The 23156-nt window shown below is 41.4% G+C and overlaps 1 protein-coding gene across 2 annotated transcripts; it reads left to right on the top strand.

Annotated features, from left to right (window-relative positions):
* Positions 1-847: 847 nt before the first annotated feature.
* Positions 848-22649, top strand: LOC123486691 (ceramide kinase-like). Of its 2 annotated transcripts, XM_045218005.1 has the most exons (12): positions 848-1106; positions 6080-6124; positions 18365-18484; positions 19178-19244; positions 19484-19629; positions 19869-19943; positions 20451-20603; positions 20714-20819; positions 21138-21223; positions 21345-21550; positions 22232-22413; positions 22552-22649. In XM_045218005.1, exons 1-12 carry the CDS (start codon positions 956-958, stop codon positions 22637-22639), a joined length of 1425 nt encoding a protein of 474 aa, XP_045073940.1. In that variant the 5' UTR covers positions 848-955; the 3' UTR covers positions 22640-22649. The 2 variants fall into 2 exon arrangements, with proteins under 2 accessions (XP_045073940.1, XP_045073941.1); XM_045218006.1 differs by lacking the exon at positions 6080-6124.
* Positions 22650-23156: the final 507 nt, after the last annotated feature.

Raw genomic sequence — 23156 nt, 5'->3', positions numbered from 1 at the left:
CCCGCACATTGACTCTGCAACGGTACCCCCCTGTATATATAGCCTCCCTACTGTCACTTTATTTTACTTCTGCTCTTTTTTTCTCAACACTTTTTTTGTTGTTGTTTTATCCTTACTTTTTTGTTTAAAATAAATGCACTGTTGGTTAAGGGCTGTAAGTAAGCATTTCACTGTAATGTCTGCACCTGTTGTATTCGGCGCATGTGACCAATAAAATTTGATTTGATTTGATATGGAATGTTTGCTCACAAGTATAATTCATTGGCTGATCCCTCTTGGTGACCTGGATGGAATTATGTGATCCTTCCTTAACCCCTAGGAAGTCCCATCCAGTTCACTACTTCAAAATGGTGAAAGTCCTCAATGGTGCTGCCCATGCTAAAACGATCAGGCTTTTGGCCACTAGAGTCCTCTATCTATCTCTATTGGACAGAAGTAGTAGGCCTAACATGAAAGTGAAATAAATAAAATAAATAAATAAAATAAAATGCCATTTAGCAGACGCTTTTATCCAAAGCGACTTACAGTCATGCGTGCATACATTTTTGTTGTTGTTGTGTATAATAATAATGGTCCGTTTGAGTGTCATTCTGACGTTTTTAAAATACATAACAATTTAATTGTATTTATTTTACAAATATACACATAGGCCTACAATCATATTAATTATATTTTATTTTATTGAAATATTTGCTCTCTGAACAAGCTCATCTCAAAGCCTCTTTCTCTAGCACCAAAATTGGAATACGTCGTGACGTCGGCGTATTTTCAGCCCGTCCCCTTTTGGTGAATGGAGAATCCGCTATCCAATTGTGGCAGTCGAAAACAGCAACATTGTTTCCTTGTGTAGAGAAAGGGTCTCAGTAACCCGATAAATTACTAAAGAAATGCTTAGATTAAGATAACATTGATACGCTCTCTAAGTCACCTAGTGCGGTGACTTATTGGTGAAGACATGGAAAAACAACCGAGGTTATTGGCATCCCAACTCCTCCTGAAAAACAGCGTCTTCGAAGTATTGTTAAACCGTGTGATTCTGACATGGAAAGAGATTCCGGCCAATAAAAAACGCGTTTCAGGCAGTATACATCACCCGTTCAAAGTCGGTAAGTGTCAAAAGATAAACTGGGTATTAAGTGCAAAGATATATGCTACTAATATATTCCGACTGAGACATCTAGGGACAGATAGGTGATTTATAGCCTATAGTATGTTCTCTTTGTTGGATATATTCGCTATCCACATTCGCGTAAACACGTAACGTGCGCATTCACAATTCTCTGGATCTTAGTCTCAAAATATATAAATGTTTTGTTGCCTGCCCCTAACCTTTTTGCTGATGAAAGACAATACATTATTGTTATTGTCAACGAATGACATGGTATGTTAAAGCCTAAATTAGGCGTAGATGTAAAGGGCACTCTATAGGCCTATCTGAAACAGACAACAAGGACAGTTTAGTGCAGTCTTTTGTTTTTTATTTTATAGATGCATTTGTATCATAGCAGCGAGACTATCCATTGCCCAGAACTTAGTTTTGAAAGTAAGCCAATTCTGAGTTGTTGAATGTTTGACAGCTGGGCCGCGGAATGGGGCGGCGGCCCTGGCTTGGGTAGATTCACTATGTCGTGTCAATTGGATGTTACGCGATTTGTTCTTGGAGTTTGCAATCACCTCATACGGTAGGCCTAATAACCGCTATAGCGCTTGCACGGTAGCCTTCGTGTTGTCAGTCTATTCCCACTGCATTTAAACGCACAAAGCATCATACTTATAGGCGGTTCATTATGTGTTAGTCTTTATTATAGGCTAATTAGATTAAACGTTATTTATTGATGAAATTGTAATTATAGCCTACTAGGTTACATTAGCCAACATGTCTGAATGGTAGATGCTACATAGGCTGCGTCTACTTACACAGGCAGCCCAATTCTGAGCTTTGTTTCCACTAATTGGTCTTTTGACCCTAAACATCAGATATTTTAACTTAGATATTTTTCAGGTCAAAAGACCAATTAGTGAAAAGAGATCAGAATTGGGCTGCCTGTGTAAACGCAGCCATAGTACCACATCCCTTGTCACCCAAGATTCAGATGAGGAGCAAACATCGAGACAGAAGACTCCTCTTTGTGTCTGTGACATTATAGTGTCTAACAACATGGCCAGTGCCATTAAGGCTATCTCCATTTTAAAGTAGTCAATTTTCTTCTGGACATGACTCCAACAGGGTCACCAGGAGAGATCATGAAGTGGAAGACCCACCCAGTTGACTACATGGTGGAAGCCCTCAATGGCGCTGCCCAATGCTAATATGGCCTTTTAGTCTCTATCATTCTCTATGGGAGCATAACATATCCACATGGTGACGTATGGAATGTGTTTATGTTTGACATTTGAGTCATTTAGCAGACGCTCTTATCCAGAGTGACTTACAGAAGCAATTAGGGTTAAATGCCTTGCTCAAGGGTACATCGACAAAGGTTTCACCTAGTCGGCTCAAGGATTTTAACCAGCGACCTTTCGGTTACTGGCTCAATGCTCTTAACCGCTAGGCTACCTGCCAGCACTGTTCAACTCAGTATGGTCTGTTGAATTGAATGTGGCTTTAGGCCTACCTCCCATGAAAGCAGGCCTAAATGGAAATTGACTCTACTAAATGCCTTTTGGATATTCAAAGCGTCTTGTTGTGGTGAATTCAAAAGCATAGCCTACATTAGAGATATGAGGGAAGAAAGCGGGTCCACGCTCCCTTATGGTCAATGATAGGCCTCGTTGAATCTATAGGAACCCACAGACAATTATGTCGTCAAACAATTTAGCTTTCCGAGTCAAGAAATCAACAATATAACATGTTTGATGCTAATTTGGATATTTAATAACATATATAGAAAATGTTGAAGGAATTGTATGAGTTTATCCCATAGTCTGATAGCAGCCTCGTTTATTATTTATTAATACCCTTGAAGTAGCTCGAACAGTATCACCTTTTCAGTTTAGCCGATCGTTTTCACAGTTTGAGTTGCACTCTTTTCTGCGGCCTAATTCTGAAGTAGACCATGTGCCATTCAGATGCTCTCATTCTAACAATGGACAGGACACCCTCATCAAAAGCAAACATGCCCATCACTTTCACTGTCAAGAGATGGAGGAAGGCCTAGCACGGGTCTTCCACAATGTAGTTCCTGGCAAATGTTTCCATCAGATGTTTTTGTAATGTTTCAAACAGTCCAATGCAAACATGGGAGCCCATCTATATTCGTATAATGATGAACAGTGAACACTGAATCAGAGCGCAGAAGGGCATTCACTCATGATGTCACTCACTACACTATGATGGATAAGGGCCTGCTGTTCTGTTGACATTTTCCCACTGCTTGCTTGGCACTTTGACATTTCCATGGAGGGCTAATGCTAGCTAGTCTGATTTGGTGTCCTGCATGGCAGGCCCATGACCTACCAAGGGTTTGAATTTCTCCCACTCCTCATCACCCAACCCACCTCTCTTTCTGTGGCTGTTATTAGCCAAACCAGTACACTAGTTGCACAACTAGGAAAGATCCGGCTAGTGTTTTGAGTGGCATAGGAAAACAGTGACTTGTATTTTCCAGAGCCGCTCCATACAATATGGCTGGTACAGTTACATTTTTTTACATTTACATTTACGTCATTTAGCAGACGCTCTTATCCAGAGCGACTTACAGTTAGTGCATACATTATTCTTTTTTTAAAATTTTCATACCCCATGGGAATCGAACCCACAACCCTGGCGTTGCAAACGCCATGCTCTACCAACTGAGCTACCTCCCTGCCGGCCATTCCCTCCCCTACCCTGGACGACGCTGGGCCAATTGTGCGCCGCCCCATTGGTCTCCCGGTTGCGGCCGGCTACAGTATGTTGTGTTGACCTACCCTTGTTGTGAGGAGCTAATGCAGTCGAGTTATGTTCAATAAGTCATTGGGGTCAACCTTGGGGTTCAGTTTGAACAACAGGGGTATAAGGAGGAAAGTCATGAAGAATGGCTGAATGTGTGTGGTGTGTCAGTATATAGATTATCAAGAGTATCTTCAAACATTCCAAATATCAATCGTATTGATCTTCTCATTCAATTGAGAAACTGTCAAATGAGAACATATGGTTTAGGTTCAAACTAGGTAGGAAGGCCTTGATGAGTACAGTTTGTCTGTGATGACTCAGGCTGGTATTCAGCTAAAGCAGCTTGTAAACCTTTTTATTGTGTGTCTCGCCCTAACGGGAGTCGGGAAACATCGGTATTTACAGACCTTTTTATTCATAGCTCGGCTTATTCTGTGACTATGCAGTTGTCCATTGTCAGACTTGTATGATGTACTCTGAGTATACCAAACATTAGGAACACCTTCCTAATATTGCGTTGCATCCCCCCCCCGAATGGCACACATACACAATCCATGTCTCAATTGTCTCAAGGCTTAAAAATCATTATTTAACATGTCTCCTCCCCTTCATCTACACTGATTGAAGTAGTTTTAACAGGTGACATCAATAAGGGATCATAGCTTTCACCTGGTCAGTCTGTCATGGAAAGAACAGGTGTTCTTAATATTTTGTATACTCCGTGTTTATTACCAGAAAAATGGTTTTGCATATTAATAAACCATGACCCAAGGAGTTGATAACAACATGGGCCAACTAAGTATCTGAGAATCAAGTGTGTTATGTAGCATTTAGGCCTGGGATCAAATATGGTATGACTAACCTAAAATAACCATTATAATGTCCTCGGCTACAAATGACCAATAGTGTACATTCAGCAGGCCAATGTTAAGATCTATATATCTTACAGTGACATTGTTATAGCTGTAAGTTGTCATACCAAAATGAAATTATCCTGTCATACTTATGTAATGGCTTCCCATGTGGACAGTATATCTGCCTAGAGATAAAACAGATTAGTGACCTCCCTGTATCGTGTTAGTTCATTTGGATGCCTGCTATCTGCCATCTTTCATCTTGAGGCTGTCAAAGGTCTCTTCATTTATTTCAGAATGGATGGGCTTTGGAGTCGAGCCTATTCATTTCAGGAGCTGAAAAAATACCATTACATTCTGAGATATCTGAAGGACAAAAGTCCTGAAAATGAGCAATCACAAGCAGCGTTGTTAAAATAATCATCTCTCCAGATGAAAGGGGAATAGAGTCTTTGATAAAATAACATTATTTATTTTTTCTCAGACTTAAAGGGTAAATTAATTTCTACGCATTTCTCATAAGATTGTTATTTTCCATTCTCTAGCTGAAAGGGATCAAATGACGCAACACCTTATCTCGGAGTAGAAATTGCTTGATCGAACGCTGGCTCCACTACTGTCTTCAGTGCCAAAATCTGCTGCATCTGAGAGAAACGTACGTTGAACTAAGACAGAGGAAGAGGTAAAGAGAGATGCCCAACTCTGCTGAATATTTTTTATATATATATATTTTTGGCCCACCAAGCAAGGAGTTTTTGTATGGAGGTCAATGAGTGTCGAATTTGGTCAACAAAGAAATTAATGGCTTATTTGCTACGTGAGGTTTATTTGATTGAATAGACGTTTCATAATAAGTAGGACACATAACATCCCTGCAACTTTGAGGAAAAACACTTATCGGAGTTGTCTCAAGATGGATATGCATATTCATGGTATGAGTCTAGTAGCATAGCATCTCTCCATTGAATACAGTCGGTTGACGTCAACAACCCTCATCGAATATTGAAAAAAAGTATTTAAATAATTCATTTATCCACCAATTCAAAGAAAGGATAGGCGGGAGCTAGACAGCCCGCTGTGACACTTTGTGGACAACGACTCACATTGTTAGGGCGTAGAGACACGTATTTTGTCAGTATATCCATAACCTTTGACTAAGAGAAGAGAAACGCTCTAAGAGAAACACTTGTTGAACTTTGAACTCCCCTGGCTAAATTGTGAAGCAAGCCAATGTAGGACCTTTTAAAGGTTTCATTCTGCTGAAGAGATACAGTATGTCAATATTGCTGTGTGAAAAAAGTGTTTGCTCATCTTGATGCAAACCACAATAACTCCACTGTTCCCATTCCAGGTTTCTGTTTTCCTAAGTTCCTGCACCGAGGCAAAGGAGAGTCAGGTAGGAGGAGCACTCTTACCACAATGTGGTCAAAGAGTTGGGCTACATACAGTGAGCTCCAAAAGTGTTGGGACAGTGACACATTAGTTTTTGTTTTGGCTCTGTACTCCAGCACTTTGGATTTGAAATTATACAATGACTGAGGTTAAAGTGCAGACTGTCTGCTTTAATTTGAGGGTATTTTCATCCATATCGGGTGAACTTTATGTACATAGTCCCCCCATTGTATGGGACCAAAAGTATTTGGACAAATTCACTTATGTGTATTAAAGTAGTCAAAAGTTTAGTATTTTTTTCCATATTCCTAGCACACAATAATTACATCGAGAGTCACTATTATTGTAAATAAGAATATAATGTTTCTAAACATTTCTACATTCATGTGGATGCTACCATGGTTACGGATAGTCCTGAATGAATCGTGAATAAAGATGAGTGAGAAAGTTGGACACATTACAATAACAAGGTTAGCATTTTTTGAGGGGGTTGATATTTATGCCTCTAACTTTCTCATCAATATTCACGATTCATTCAGGATTATCCATAGTCATGTTAGCATCAACATTAATGTAGTGTTTAGAAACATATTCTATTCTTATTTACAACAAAAGTGTCTCCAAAATAACACAATACATTATTTACTATTCATTTCTATTGGGCACAACATAATCTGAAACACAACCAAAACAAACAGCAAATACAACCAAAAAGTTTGTAGCATGACATGCTTGATGTCATCATTTGTTCTAGGAATATGGGGCCATATAAGTTAATTCATCCCAATATCTTTGGTCCCCTAAAATGGGGGGACAATGTACAAAAAGTATTGTAATGTCTAGATGATTTACCCGATATGGATGAAAATACCCTCAAATTAAAGCTGACAGTCTGCATCATTTGTATAATTTTGAAATCCAAAGTGCTGGAGTACAGAGCCAAAACAACAAAAAATGTGTCACTGTCCCAATACTTTTGGAGCTCACTGTACGTCCACTAGAGTGACTAGTTTGAAACGATTTTGCCAGCTGTATTTGATGGGGTTCCCTTTGTCTATCAATGTTCCTCTATCTCTGATCAGATTTAGAAGACAGAAAAGTTGGAGAGATTAAATGAAACCCATTTGCTATGAGGTTGGCTAAACTTGAAATCTATATATTAGCTGGCTACTCACTAGCACGTGGGCTTGTGCTTGAGAGATTGTTTATGAGACCGATGTTAATTATTATTGAATATGCATTATGCATGGTTCTGTTTTAAATTTGTAACAAAAAGGGCATTTTTAAATACAGACCTGAAAGCCAGATAAGTGATTATTGCAAAAAAGCAGGTACAACTATTTTGATCAAATAATTAAATGATTAGTGGGTCTTATGGTTATGGAAGGCATATATTCAGCCTAAGTATAATTTCACAAGCTCATTCGATTATTGCTGACTGTTTTAAATGCAGTGTATTTGGCCATTTAATTGTACAACAAAGCTTATTTAGAGAACATTTTTTAAAATCGAGATATATATTGTGAATCGCCAATAAGTTCGAAAAAATCGAGACATGAGTTTTAGGCCATATCGCCCAGCCCTAGAGGATATGCATTGTAAATGTGTGTTCTGTGTAATGTAATATACACTGCTCAAAAAAATAAAGGGAACACTTAAACAACACTTCTGTGAAATCAAACTGTCCACTTAGGAAGCAACACTGATTGACAATAAATGTCACATGCTGTTGTGCAAATGGAATATACAACAGGTGGAAATTATAGGCAATTAGCAAGACACCCCCAATAATGACTTGTTTTGCAGGTGGTGACCACAGACCACTTCTCAGTTCCTATACTTCCTGGCTGATGTTTTGGTCACTTTTGAATGCTGGCGGTGCTTTCACTCTAGTGGTAGCATGAGACGGAGTCTACAACCCACACAAGTGGCTCAGGTAGTGCAGCTCATCCAGGATGGCACATCAATGCGAGCTGTGGCAAGAAGGTTTGCTGTGTCTGTCAGCGTAGTGTCCAGAGCATGGAGGCGCTACCAGGAGACAGGCCAGTACATCAGGAGACGTGGAGGAGGGCAACAACCCAGCAGCAGGACTGCTACCTCCGCCTTTGTACAAGGAGGTGCAGGAGGAGCACTGCCAGAGCCCTGCAAAATGACCTCCAGCAGGCCACAAATGTGCATGTGTCTGCTCAAACGGTCAGAAACAGACTCCATTAGGGTGGTATGAGAGCCCGACATCCACAGGTGGGGGTTGTGCTTACAGCCCAACACCGTGCAGGATGTTTGGCATTTGCCAGAGAACACCAAGATTGGCAAATTTGCTACTGGCACCCTGTGCTCTTCACAGATGAAAGCAGGTTCACACTGAGCACATGTGACAGACGTGACAGAGTCTGGAGATGCCATGGAGAACGTTCTGCTGCCTGCAACATCTTCCAGCATGACCGGTGGGTCAGTCATGGTGTGGGGTGGCATTTCTTTGGGGGCCGCACAGCCCTCCATGTGCTCGCCAGAGGTAGCCTGACTGCCATTAGGTACCGAGATGAGATCCTCAGACCCCTTGTGAGACCATATGCTGGTGCGGTTGGCCCTGGGTTCCTCCTAATGCAAGACAATGCTAGACCTCATGTGGCTGGAGTGTGTCAGCAGTTCCTGCAAGAGGAAGGCATTGATGCTATGGACTGGCCCGCCCGTTCCCCAGACCTGAATCCAATTGAGCACATCTGGGACATCATGTCTCGCTCCATCCACCATGCCACGTTGCACCACAGACTGTCCAGGAGTTGGCGGATGCTTTAGTCCAGGTCTGGGAGGAGATCCCTCAGGAGACCATCCGCCACCTCATCAGGAGCATGCCCAGGCGTTGTAGGGAGGTCATACAGGCACGTGGAGGCCACACACGCCTCATTTTGACTTGTTTTAAGGACATTACATCAAAGTTGGATCAGCCTGTAGTGTGGTTTTCCACTTTAATTTTGAGGGTGACTCCAAATCCAGACCTCCATGGGTTGATAAATTTGATTTCCATTGATCATTTTTGTGTGATTTTGTTGTCAGCACATTCAACTATGTAAAGAAAAAAGTATTTAATAAGATTATTTAATTCATTCAGATCTAGGATGTGTTATTTTAGTGTTCCCTTTATTTTTTTGAGCAGTGTATTTTTTGCTATGTCTTCTAACTTGGAATCATTGGATCTGGGGGTGGACATTGAGGTTGAATGCTCATGACTTAAAAATGAGCTAATGCTTTGCAGTGCAGTGTTTTCACGATACCAGAATTTTTACTTCGATACCAGGTTTAGTATCACAATACTCAATACCATCATGATACCACAGCAATCGTTGTGCATCTTTTGGAGTTCAATATCATGACATTTTTGAATTTCTTTACATCAACATTTTTCAGAGACAGCCATGTATACATTACTGAATCAATTATACAATCATGCAATCAATTTGACTTGGTTTTTACCAACTACATAACGGTAATAATTTATTTGAATGGTAAATCTCTATTGATAAATTGGGTAAATAGGTGTGTGCATGCATTGAGTTATTGAGCTTGTTTTGGCTGATTTTTAAGGGGCTACAGATGACAAACAATTTGTTTCCCTTCCATTTAGGACTTATTTTAGGGTACTGATCAACAACATTTGCATTGAAGTAGCTTCTTTTATAAAAATGTGCGCTGTCTCTTTAACCAGTAACGACGTCATTTGCAAGGCAGTCAGTTCGCTGATAATCTTTGGTAGAGATGTGAGAGAGAACGAATAAGTTAATGAATAAAGTTTGTGGTGGCAGTCAGCTTTGAAATCGGCATATTTTACGTTATGGTTTGCATATTATCATAAACAAAGTGCTAGGCTAGTACCGAAAGTAAAACTATATTTTTTATTACCGTAGTGTTTTTCATGTTCTAGCATTGAAAAAGTACTGAAGTTTCGGTATACTGTGGAACACTAATGCAGTGTATGTTTAACAGCTACAATTTGCTGAGTCATCACATTTGATGTATGGTTTTCATTTGGCCTCTCCGTACCTCCACCGATGTAGCAATGCCATCTGTTGTTAACAACCGGTAGCAAACAGAACAATGGAACTCATGTTTCCTGTTGCCAATTTGCTTCATATCACATTTTTATTGGTTGTGTACACTTAGTTTGCAGATGTTATCGCACGTGCAGCGAAATGCTTGTGTTTCCAGCTCCAACAGTGCAGTATACCTAACAATACAAATCGATACACACAAATCCAAAAAAGAAAGAAATTAAGAAATATCAGAATGAGCAGTGTGTTTATGTATGTGTGTGTGTGTGTTTGTGTGTGTATATATATATATATATATGTGTGTGTGTGTGTATATATATATATATATATATATATATATATATATATATATATATATATATATATATATATATATATATATATATATATATATATATATATATATATATATATAACACACACACACACACACACACACACACAGTGGGGAAAAAAAGTATTTAGTCAGCCACCAATTGTGCAAATTCTCCCCATATTTTTTTCTCATTTTGTCTGTCATAGTTGACGTGTACCTATGATGAAAGTTACAGGCCTCTCTCATCATTTTAAGTGGGAGAACTTGCACAATTGGTGGTTGACTAACTTTTTTTCCCCCACTGTGTATATATATATATATATATATATATATATATATATATATATATATATATATATATATATATATATATATATATATATATATATATATATATATATATATATATATATATATATATATATATATATATATATATATATATATATATATATATATATATATATATATATATATATATATATATATATATATATATATATATATATTGTGTGTGTGTATATATCGTCTCCTGAGTGGCGCAGTGGTCTAAGGCACTGCATCGCAGTGCTAGCTGTGCCACTAGAGATCCTGGTTCGAATCCAGGCTCTGTCGTAGCTGGCCGTGACCGGGAGACCCATGGGGCGGCGCGCAATTGGCCCAGCGTCGTCCAGGGTAGGGGAGGGAATGGCCGGCAGGGATGTAGCTCAGTTGATAGAGCATGGCGTTTGCAACGCCAGGGTTGTGGGTTCGATTCCCACAGGGGGTATGAAAAAAAAATAATAATAATGTAAGTCGCTCTGGATAAGAGCGTCTGCTAAATGACGTAAATGTAAAATTTAAATGTGTGTGCGTGTGTACAAAACATTAGGAACACCTGCTCTTTTCATGAGAGACTGACCAGGTGAAAGCTATGATCCCTTATTGATGTCAATTGTTAAATCCACTTTAATCAGTGTAGATGACGGGTAGGAGACAGGTTAAAGAATAATTTGTAAGCCTTGACAATTGAGACATAGATTGTGTATGTATGCCTTTCAGAGAGTGAATGTGCAAGACAAAATATTTAAGTGCTTTTGAATGGGGTATGGTAGTAGGTGCCAGATGCGCTGGTTTGAGTGTGTCAAGAATTGCAATGCTGCTGGGTTTTTCACGCTCAACAGTTTCCCGTGTGTATCGACAATGGTCCATCACCCAAAGGACATCCAGCCAACTTGACACAACTGTGGGAAGTATTGTAGTCAACGTGGGCCAGCATCCATGTGGAATGAATTGAGGCTTTTCTGAGGGCAAAATGGGGTGCAACTCAATATTAGGAAGGTGTTCCATCTCTCAACCCGCTCTACTGCAGCCCTGTTGAAGAGGATGGGGCGTGCTCGCCCCCCACCCATTTCCTGTTGTCCACCATCAGCTCCTTGGTCTTACTGACATTGAGGGAGAGGTTGTTGTCCCGGCACCACACTGCCAGGTCACCTTCTCCCTGTCTCATCGTCGCGGTGATCAGGCCTACCACTGAGGTGTCGTCAGCAAAATTGACAATGGTGTTGGAGTCATGCGTGGCCATGCAGTCGTGAGTGAACAGGGAGTACAGGATGGGACGAAGCACACACCCCTGTGGGGACCCCATGTTGAGGGTCAGAGTGGCGTAGGTGATGTTTCCCATCCTCACCACCTGGGGTCGGCCCGTCAGGAAGTCCAGGATCCAGTTGCAGAGGGAGTTGTTCAGTCCCAGGGTCCTAAGCTTGGTGACGAGCTTGGAGGGGACAATCATGTTGAACGCTGAGCTGTCGTCAATGAACAGCATTCTCACATACAGTTGAAGTCGGAAGTTTACATACACTTAGGTTGGAGTCATTAAAACTTGTTTTTCAACCACTACACAAATTTCTTGTTAACAAACTAGAGTTTTGGCAAGTCGGTTAGGACATCTACTTTGAGTATGACACAAGTAATATTTCCAACAATTGTTTACAGACAGATTATTTCACTTATAATTCACTGTATCACAATTCCGGTGGGTCAGAAGTTTAAATACACTAAGTTGACTGTGCCTTTAAACAGCTTGGAAAATTCCAGAAAATGATGTCATGGCTTTATAAGCTTCTGATAGGCTAATTGACATCATTTGAGTCAATTGGAGGTGTACCTGTGGATGTATTTCAAGGCCTACCTTCAAACTCAGTGCCTCTTTGCTTGACATCATGGGCAAATCAAAAGAAATCAGCCAAGACCTTAGAAAATAAATTGCAGACCTCCACAAGTCTGGTTCATCCTTGGGAGCAATTTCCAAACGCCTGAAGGTACCACGTTCATCTGTACAAACAATAGTACTCAAGTATAAACACCATGGGACCATGCAGCCGTCATACCGCTCAGGAAGGAGACGTGTTCTGTCTCCTAGAGATGAACGTACTTTGGTGCGAAAAGTGCAAATCAATCCCAGAACAACAGCAAAGGACCTTGTGAAGATGCTGGAGGAAACAGGTACAAAATTATCTATATCCACAGTAAAACTAGTCCTACATCGACATAAACTGAAAGGCCACTCAGCAAGGAAGAAGCCACTGCTCCAAAACCGCCATAAAAAAGCCAGACTACGGTTTGCAACTGCACATGGGGACAAAGATCATACTTTTTGGAGAAATGTCCTCTGGTCTGATGAAACAAATAAAGAACTGTTTGGCCATAATGACCATCGTTATGTTTGGAGGAAAAAGGGGGTGCCTTGCAAGCCGAAGAACATCATCCCAACCGTGAAGCACGGGGGTGGCACCATCATGCTGTGGGGGTGCTTTGCTGCAGGAGGGACTGGTGCACTTCACAAAATAGATGGCATCATGAGGAAGGAAAATTATGTGGATATATTGAAGCAACATCTCAAGACATCAGACAGGAAGTTAAAGCTTGGTCGCAAATGGGTCTTCCAAATGGACAATGACCCCAAGCATACTTCCAAAGTTGCGGCAAAATGGCTTAAGGACAACAAATTCAAGGTATTGGAGTGGCCATCACAAAGCCCTGTACTCTAGAGAACATTTGTGGGCAGAACTGAAAAAGCGTGTGCGAGCAAGGAGGCCTACAAACCTGACTCAGTTACACCAGCTCTGTCAGGAGGAATGGGCCTAAATTCACCCAACTTATTGTGGGAAACTTGTGGAAGGCTACCCGAAACGTTTGACTCAAGTTAAACAATTTAAAGGCAATGCTACCAAATACTAATTGAGTGTATGTAAACTTTTGACCCACTGGGAATGTGATGAAATAAATAAAAGCTGAAATAAATAATTCTCTCTACTATTATTCTGACATTTCACATTCTTAAAATAAAGTGGTGATCCTAACTGACCTAAGACAGGGAATTTTTACTAGGATTAAATGTCAGGAATTGTGAAAAACAGAGTTTTTAAATGTATTTGGCTAAGGTGTATGTAAACTTCTGACTTCAACTGTATGAGAGGAGTAGTGCAAGATATGTAAACGTTAATAATGTTTGCATAGTGTTCAATTTCTTAAAGTGGCCAGTGATTTCAATAGGCAGCAGCAGCCTCTAATGTGCTAGTGATTGCTATTTAACAGTCTGATGGCCATGAGATAGAAGCTGTTTTTCATTCTCTCGGTCCCAGCTTTGATGCACCTGTACTGACCTCACCTTCTGGATGATAGCGGGGTGAACAGGCAGTGGCTCGGGTGGTTGATGTCCTTGATGATCTTAAGTAACAGCCTACCTGTTGGCTCTTAGTCGCTGTAGCCTTTCCTTGCCTTTAACTTTTAATTCCATCTTCCATTGATTTAGATATCTCTTAACTTTTGCCACACACTGAGGCTCTATGACTGTAGCCTGTTGGCGCTTTCATGCCTTATGATTGGCCAACAACAAACTACACGTGCCACTCTCCTGAAAAGCAACAGCAGCAGCATAAATTATACAAGCGCTCGCTCTCACGCTCTCTCTCTCTCCCTGCAGCAGTCTCGTATGGGTCCTTCCGTACATGTCAGTTAAAAATACACATACCCAAGAGTAAGACCCATCATCATCAGATCCGACCCAGACCGTGACATTAGTTAGAATTCTGGATCCGGACCCCCTCGGGTATTCGGGTACAGGTGGATCCGTGAAGACCTCTACCTCTACTTGTTGAGCCAAGTCACTGCACAATACCTCTCCTCCAAGTCACTGCAGCATACCTCTCCTCCAATACACTGCAGCATACCTCTCCTCCAAGACACTGCAGCATACCTCTCCTCCAAGTCACTGCACCATACCTCTCCTCCAAGACACTGCACCATACCTCTCCTCTGTAGTGGCCTTTATTTACCCTCCTTAGCCAATGGGGTTGTTGGCACCTCCAGAAATGGTGGTCTTTTATCAAAGACTATATGACAATGTCACAGTAGGGACATGTCATTAACATCAACATGTCTATGGTTGAGAGGGATGAGGCAAAAGAGATGGCAAATAGGTCTGGCTGTACAACCAATTGGCAAATGTACTGCAAATTGAGATATAATTTGACTAAACTGAATACTCTGAAACAAAGATGAATGACAAAGAATTATAGTAAAAAGCTTTGGAGCACCTTAAATGGAATTTTGGGCAAAAATGCAAACTCTGCTCCTTCATTAATTTAATCAGATGGCTCATTCATCACAAAACCCACTGATATTGCCAACTACTTTAATGATTTTTTTCATTGGCATGATTAGCAAACTTAGGCATGACAAGCCAGCAACAAACGCTGACACTACACATCCAAGTATATCTGACCAAATTATGAAAGACGAGCATTGTAATTTTGAATTACGTAAAGTAAGTGTGGAAGAGGTGAATGTTTTTGTCTGTCTATCAACAATGACAAGCCACTGTGGTCTGACAACTTGGATGGAAAATTACTGAGGATAATAGCGGACGATATTGCCACTCCTATTTGCCATATCTTCAATTTAAGCCTACTAAAAAGTGTTTGCCCTCAGGCCTGGAGGGAAGCAAAAGTTATTCACCTACCTAAGAATAGTAAAGCCCCCTTAACCTCTTAAGGATCTGACCCTTTTTTTAAAATTTTTGCTTAAAATGACATAGCCAAATCTAACTGCCTGTAGCTCAGGACCTCAAGAATATGCATATTCTTGATACCATTTGAAAGGAAACACTTTGAAGTTTGTGGAAATGTGAAATTAATGTAGGAGAATATAACACATTAGATCTGGTAAAAGATAATACAAACAAAAAACATGCATTTTCTATTTGTATCTTTTTTCATCAATGCAAGAGAAAGGCCACAATATAATATTGCAGTTTAGGCACAATTTAGATTTTGGCCACTAGATGTGTGTGCAAAGTTTCAGATTGATCCAGTGAAGCATTGCAATACTGGACTATTTTGTATCAAGTCTTCCCAAATGTGCCAAATTGGTCAATTGATACATTTTCAAGTACATAACTATAGAGAACATACAAAAAAGATATGGTAATACAAACTGTAAGTTTACACACTCTCAGGAATGTCATACATGATGGATCATTAGCCTATACACTAACTTTCACACATCTAGATGGCCGGGGCGGGGTGGGTGTGAAATCAGAGACAGCAAGGGTTCAAACTGTGGAACCCAGTTCCTACATTTGAATATAAAAATGGATTTTATCAAACAAAACTATGCTACATTTTATCTCTGGGACCCTGAGGATGACAAATCAGAGCAAGATTACTGAATGTAAGTACATTATTTACCTTCAGAGGTGAATGTATCAAACCAGTTGCCGTGATAATTTTGTTGTTGTTGTGCACTCTCCTCAAACAATAGCATGGTATTTTTTCACTCTAATAGCTACTGTACATTGGACAGTGCCATTAGATTAACAAGAATTTAAGTGTTCTGCCCATATAAGACATGTCTATGTCCTGGAGAGTTTGCTGTTTCTTACAACAGTCATGCTAATCACATTAGCGCACGTTAGCTCAACCGTCCCATATACAGAACACTGATCCCGTAGAGGTTAACTGGCTCAAATAGCCAACCAATCAGCCTGTTACCAACCCTTAGTACACTTTTGGTAAAAATGGTGTTTGACCAGATACAATGCTATTTTACAGTAAACAAATTGACAACAGACTTTCAGCACGCATATTGGCAAGGACATTCAACAAGCACAGCACTTACACAAATGACTGATGATTGGCTGAGAGAAATTGGTGATAAAAAGATTGGGGGGGGCTGTTTTGTTAGACTTTTGACATTATCAATCATAGTCTGCTGCTGGAAAAATGTGTGTGTTATGGCTTTACACCCCCTGCTATATTGTGGATAAAGAGTTACCTGTCTAAAAGAACAGAGGGTGTTCTTTAATGGAAGCGCCTCCAACAAAATCCAGGTAGAATCAGGAATTCCCCAGGGCAGCTGTCTAGGCCCCTTACTTTTTTTCAATCTTTACTAACGACATGCCACTGGCTTTGAGTAAAGCCAGTGTGTCTGTGCATGCGGATGACTCAACACTATACATGTCAGCTACCACAGTGACTGAAATGACAGCAACACTTAACAAAGAGCTGCAGTTAGTTTCAGAATGGGTGGCATGGAATAAGTTCGTCCTAAATATTTCAAAAGCATTGTATTTGGGACAAATCATTCACTAAACCCTAAACCTCAACTAAATCTTGTAATGGAAAATGTGGAAATTGAGCAAGTTGAGGAGACTAAACTGCTTGGAGTAACCCTGGATTGTAAACTGTCATGGTCAAAACATATTGATACAACATTAGCTAGGATGGGTAGAAGTCTGTATAATAAAGTGCTGCTCTGCATTCTTAACAGCACTATCAACAAGGCAGGTCCTACAGGCCCTAGTTTTGTCGCACCTGGACTACTGTTCAGTCGTGTGGTCAGGTGCCACAAAGAGGGACAAAGTGGAGGAGAGATTGACTTCATCACTACTTGTATTTGTACTGAGCTGTTTGTTTGAACTACTGGCACACAGCTCGGAAACCCATGCATACCCCACAAGACATGTCACTAGAGGTCTCTTCACAATACCCAAGTCCAGAACAGACTATGGGAGGTGCACAGTACTACATAGTCATGACTACATGGAACTCTATTCCACATCAAGTAACTCATGCCAGCAGTAAAATTAGATTTAAAAAACAGATCATGGAACAGCGGGGACTGTGAAGCAACACAAACATGGACACATGCAAACAAACACACGATTACATACGCACTATACACACATGTACACATGGATTTTGTGTTATAGATATGTGGTAGTATAGTAGAGGCCTGAGGGCACACACTTAATATGTTGTGAAATCTTTTATGAATGTATTGTAATGTTTTTAAAATGTATAACTGCCTTAATTTTGCCGGACCCCAAGAAGAGTAGCCGCTGCCTTGGCAGGATCTAATGGGGATCCATAATAAACCCCCAGGAAGAGTTGCTGCTGCCTTGGCAGGAACTAATGGGGATCCATAATAAATACAAATACAAATGGATCATGATGAAAATTACAGGCCTCTCTCATCTTTTTAAGTGGGAGAACTTGCACAATTGGTGCCTGACTAAATACTTTTTTCCCCCACTGTAATATACACAACTGAAATATTGTATTGTTTCATAGTAATTTCCTATTTTTCTATTGATGTCTACCCAATGTGGACCTGGCAGAGACAATGGAATATTTTCAATGTTTTTGCAATTTAATGCTCACTATTAATGTATTTTATATATTTTTTTAATGATTGAAATCGAAAACCGTGATAATGTTTTCAATAATTGAACCGAAACCGAACCGACCTCAAAAAGCACTAATTGTTCAACACTTACTCAGCCTACAGCCTACAATTGATCTGGAAGATACAATAACATCTTTCACTTGACTTTTTGCAGCCAGCAGACCCAAGCATTTGCTGGTGTACATCAACCCTTATGGGGGCAAGCAGCAAGGCAAGCGTATTTATGAGCAGAAAGTCGCGCCTCTCTTCGCCTCCATCTCCACGGACGTGATTGGTGAGTTCCTGCCAAAGACATTAAACTTGCTTTAATAAAAGATGAGTCTTTATGGGCCAAGTAAAAATTGTTCACTGTAGGCAAATGGACACAAGCTCTCCAGGCCGCACAGAATATGACATCATTACTGGCCGCCATCCATCATCCCAGTTCCTTAATGGACGGATGATGTCGATGAATACTGGATTCCCCTTCCATCCGGTTTACTTCTCAGACTACAGAAAGACTGTTTACATTTGTAACTGTGGAATTTCAAAGTCCAAATTTTGACTAATTGTATTTAACTATACAGCTGCTTGGGTTGATATCAAGATATTGATACAGTATTTGAGCAATTGTGTAAAAAAAAAAAAATGAAAAAAAAAAGGTGGATGTGAAAGTGTTTGCACATGAAATCAAACTATTCCTTTGGCTACAAATTATTACAATGTCTAACGATTAGAGAAGATTAAATGCTACTTTAGGGCTACTTTGGGACTTCTTTATGGAAAATGCTTAGTCGATATATTGCTCCAAGCGAGTGAATGATTACTCCCAAAGTCCAAAATATCGATGTATGCTACATATTAGGAAAACATCAAGCAATATAAATTAGTCAATTGTAAACCTGTTCAAGTTGACTTTTCAAGTGTATCCCATCTACAGGAAGCATGTTGAGAATTCTAACTCTTTCCTGGTCATTTGTTGTCATAGTTACAGAGCATGCCAATCATGCCAGGGACCACTTGAGGACAGAGGCGGAGTTAAAGCAATATGATGGGTGAGTCGAGGGTGGAGATGTTCTCAATGTCATTGTCGCTACAGTAATCAAAGGTCTGTTTTAAAGACCTCTTTGTAGTCTGGTTTTCAGCCCAACCGTCACTAAATCATATTCAACCAATCATAGTTGAACTAAAAACACCCCGGGTCAAGTATATTCCTCTCAAACAACAAACAAAAAGATCAGTTTTGTTGTTGTTCTGACCTCTGTGTGTTACATGACCTTTGACCTCTATGCAGAGTGGTGTGTGTGGGCGGGGACGGCATGTTCAGCGAGATAGTTCATGGCCTGGTCTTTCGAGCACAGAAGGATAACGGAGTGGACCAGAACAGCCCGGAGGAGAAGCTAGTACCCTGTACTCTCCGCATCGGCATTATACCCGCAGGTTAGTCAACACCCAACACACACATTCACAAGCACATGCATGGACACATTCTATACACGCCATCTGCAAGCATACATACTTTTTTTTTCTCGGTGTCTTGACAATATATAACTGTGTTGATTTCACATTCCATTTTTCCATCTTACACACACGTGTATACACACGCACCATGGCCGTGATTCAGAGATTTTGTAGCAAGAAACAGAACGTATCAATGTCTTGTTTTGTGTGGTATCCAGGTTCGACGGACTGCATCTGCTATGCAACTGTCGGCATCAACGACCCTGTGACCTCAGCCTTACACATCATAGTGGGTCAGTGCATTTATCCACATTGAAATATTGGCAGCACTTCTAATTAAATTGCCTTTAAAAAAAAAAAAAAATGGAGTGTAACTGACCTTTTTATACAGCATAAGCATTCTTTATCACTGTTCCAGGTCATTCCTGGAGCTTTATTGTGAGTAGAAATGTGTGTCATGTATGTCACTTCCATGTTATCGCTATGGTACACTCAGCTGACCAACAAGTGACAGCCGTGACCTACTGATTCAAAGGTTTAGAGATAAGAGGAAACTGCTGGAGGTGCGCGGGTGTGTGTGAGTAGGTGGGTGGGTGTGTGTGCGGGTGTGTGTGAGTAGGTGGGTGGGTGTGTGTGCGGGTGTGTGTGAGTAGGTGGGTGGGTGTGTTCAGGCATTGGTGTGTGTTTCATAGTAAAAGCACGTATTGTGTGCCGTCACACCTCTGCCTCTGTAGGACACTGTACCCCACAGTATCTGTGGAGGATCACTCATACTAGACTTTGGGTGCGTGTCTTCACAGGAGACTCCCAGCCAATGGACGTGTGCTCGGTCCATCACAACAACACATTCCTGAGGTACTCAGTCTCCCTGCTTGGATACGGTTTCTACGGCGACGTGCTGGCAGACAGCGTGAGGAAACGATGGATGGGACCAGCCAGATGTGACTTTTCCGGTAGGTCAGAAGAGTTAGCTTTAGCTTTTTTAGGAAATACCACCACTGGGTACAGTTGCGGTAGACTGTTGCCATTGCTAATAATAAAGGCCATGCCGTCGTTTGTGCAGGTTTTAAGACTTTTCTGACACATCACCACTATGAAGGGGTTGTGTCTTTTCTACCAGCAACTGACACACTGGGAACACCAGGAGACCAGACCAGGTGTAGAGCTGGGTAAATAATAATAATAATATGCCATTTAGCAGACGCTTTTATCCAAAGCGACTTACAGTCATGTGTGCATACATTTTTTGTGTATGGGTGGTCCCGGGGATCGAACCCACTACCTTGGTGTTACAAGCGCCGTGCTCTACCAGCTGAGCTACAGAGGAGCTGGGTATGTCAGACTATACTATTACAACCTGTCCAATGATACACACAACCTGTTATGTACTTTAGTATTACATGTTTGTCTAGATGGTGCAAAGGAGAGATTGTTCACTTTGCTAGCAAACTCCATTGTCCCATCCTCACTCCATTCCTGTGTTCCAGGTGCTTCATATGCCAGCACGACGGGCAGCTGTATCCAGAGGATTCCCCAGAGAAATGCAAGACTGCTCCAGATGTCTCAGACAGTGGTAAGCACAGTATCTCTCCCTGAACACCCAAATGACCTCAACTCCACACGCCATGGGTCTCTACTGAAACCTACACAATGTATTTACCACAAAGCACCAACCTGTTTCTGCTCTATCCCAGAAAAAGAAGGGGGGTGGGGGGTGATCAGAGGGAAGTTCCTGGCCATCAACGCGGCCAGTATGAGCTGTGCCTGTCCCCGTAGCCCCAAGGGCCTGTCCCCCGCCGCCCACCTCGCTGACGGCACCACCGACCTCATCCTTGTACGCAAGTGCTCCCGATTCAACTTCCTGCGCCACCTGCTACGCCACACCAGCAAAGACGACCAGGTAACCACACTGGATGGGGCTACTGCAATGGTGTCTTTATTTCTGTGAGTACTCCAACCCAGGTCCATAGGAGTGGTTGCATGAGATGGTTAACTCACTAATTCCCTGTATCAGGGATTTCACTTTCTCACTTCTGTTCCTCTCCCCTTCAGTTTGACACGACCTTCTGTTCCTCTCCCCTTCAGTTTGACATGACCTTCTGTTCCTCTCCCCTTCAGTTTGACATGACCTTCTGTTCCTCTCCCCTTCAGTTTGACACGACCTTCTGTCCCTCTCCCCTTCAGTTTGACATGACCTTCTGTCCCTCTCCCCTTCAGTTTGGCACGACCTTCTGTCCCTCTCCCCCTTCAGTTTGACATGACCTTCTGTCCCTCTCCCCTTCAGTTTGACACGACCTTCTGTCCCTCTCCCCTTCAGTTTGACATGACCTTCTGTCCCTCTCCCCTTCAGTTTGACATTACCTTCTGTTCCTCTCCCCTTCAGTTTGACACAACCTTCTGTTCCTCTCCCCTTCAGTTTGACACAACCTTCTGTCCCTCTCCCCTTCAGTTTGACACGACCTTCTGTCCCTCTCCCCTTCAGTTTGACATGACCTTCTGTCCCTCTCCCCTTCAGTTTGACATGACCTTCTGTCCCTCTCCCCTTCAGTTTGACATGATCTTCTGTCCCTCTCCCCTTCAGTTTGACATGACCTTTGTAGAGGTGCACCGTGTGCGGCGCTTCCGCTTCACGCCACGCCAGAACGACTCAGAGCTAGACCTGAGGGAGAACGGCAAGCAGCTCTTCAGCCAGATCTGCCACCCTGCCTATAGCAGCTGGAACTGTGACGGCGAGATCCTCCCCCACGCTGCCATTGAAGTCGGGTACGCACCCCCCTATATATGGAAATATAACCCACTTCTGAAAGTTTATTGTCTGCACTGTGCTATTTTCAACATTTGAATTTAATTCATGCCTTTGTTTTTCCCTGACAATGTTTTCTTTGTCTTCTGCCCTTCCAGAGTCCACTGCCAGTTGATCAAGCTGTTTGCGCGAGGGATCGAAGAGCAGTCTTTGTTTGAGGACCTCGCCCACCCGTGTGCACTATAGATCCCCCTCCTCCCTCCGCTGCCCTACCCTATCGAAGTCACTGGAACAGTCCTACTGCGTTTCAAATGCTCCCACTGCTGTCGCTTCCTTAGCCCTGTGCACTACATTTCTCTGATGTACTTGTAGGTTTTTCAGACAGTTTTCTGGGGCCATTTTGGAGGTCACAAGTTCACAGGTCAAGGAGTGCTGGTGCTGGTACATTTACAGAGAGGTTCAGCTATTTACTAATAGTGAAGAAGAAATCATGAAAACCTTTTCCCCCCTTTCTGCTATCCTTTTTGCAATAGAGATATGTTAACCTAGCACTTAAAGTGCTGTTCAACAGTTGTACAACTCCCCTTTTGCATGTGTTTGAATGTATTCTGCTCCAAATGATGAACAGTTACAAAGCTTTGTTTGTTTATTTATCCATTTGGAGAAAGCCAATATTAAAGGATGTTGCTAGCTGCTTGCCTTGTTGGAATTATTTCCCTGCACATAAAAAGCATGAATTTGAATACATTTGTGTGGATGATAG

Source organism: Coregonus clupeaformis, unplaced genomic scaffold (assembly GCF_020615455.1).
Source record: "Coregonus clupeaformis isolate EN_2021a unplaced genomic scaffold, ASM2061545v1 scaf1313, whole genome shotgun sequence".
NCBI classification, from domain to species: Eukaryota; Metazoa; Chordata; class Actinopteri; order Salmoniformes; family Salmonidae; genus Coregonus; species Coregonus clupeaformis.
The sequence above is the reverse complement of the archived record's forward strand: the minus strand, read 5'-3'. Positions and strand labels throughout refer to the sequence as shown.

Coding starts and splice junctions, on each gene's coding strand:
- LOC123486691 (XM_045218005.1), top strand. CDS start 956: ATGGAAAAACAACCGAGGTTATTGGCATCCCAACTCCTCCTGAAAAAC. Junction 19,944..20,450: donor AGCCTTACACATCATAGTGG/GTCAGTGCATTT, acceptor GTGTCTTCACAG/GAGACTCCCAGCCAATGGAC. Junction 20,820..21,137: donor CAGACCAGGTGTAGAGCTGG/GTAAATAATAAT, acceptor CCTGTGTTCCAG/GTGCTTCATATGCCAGCACG.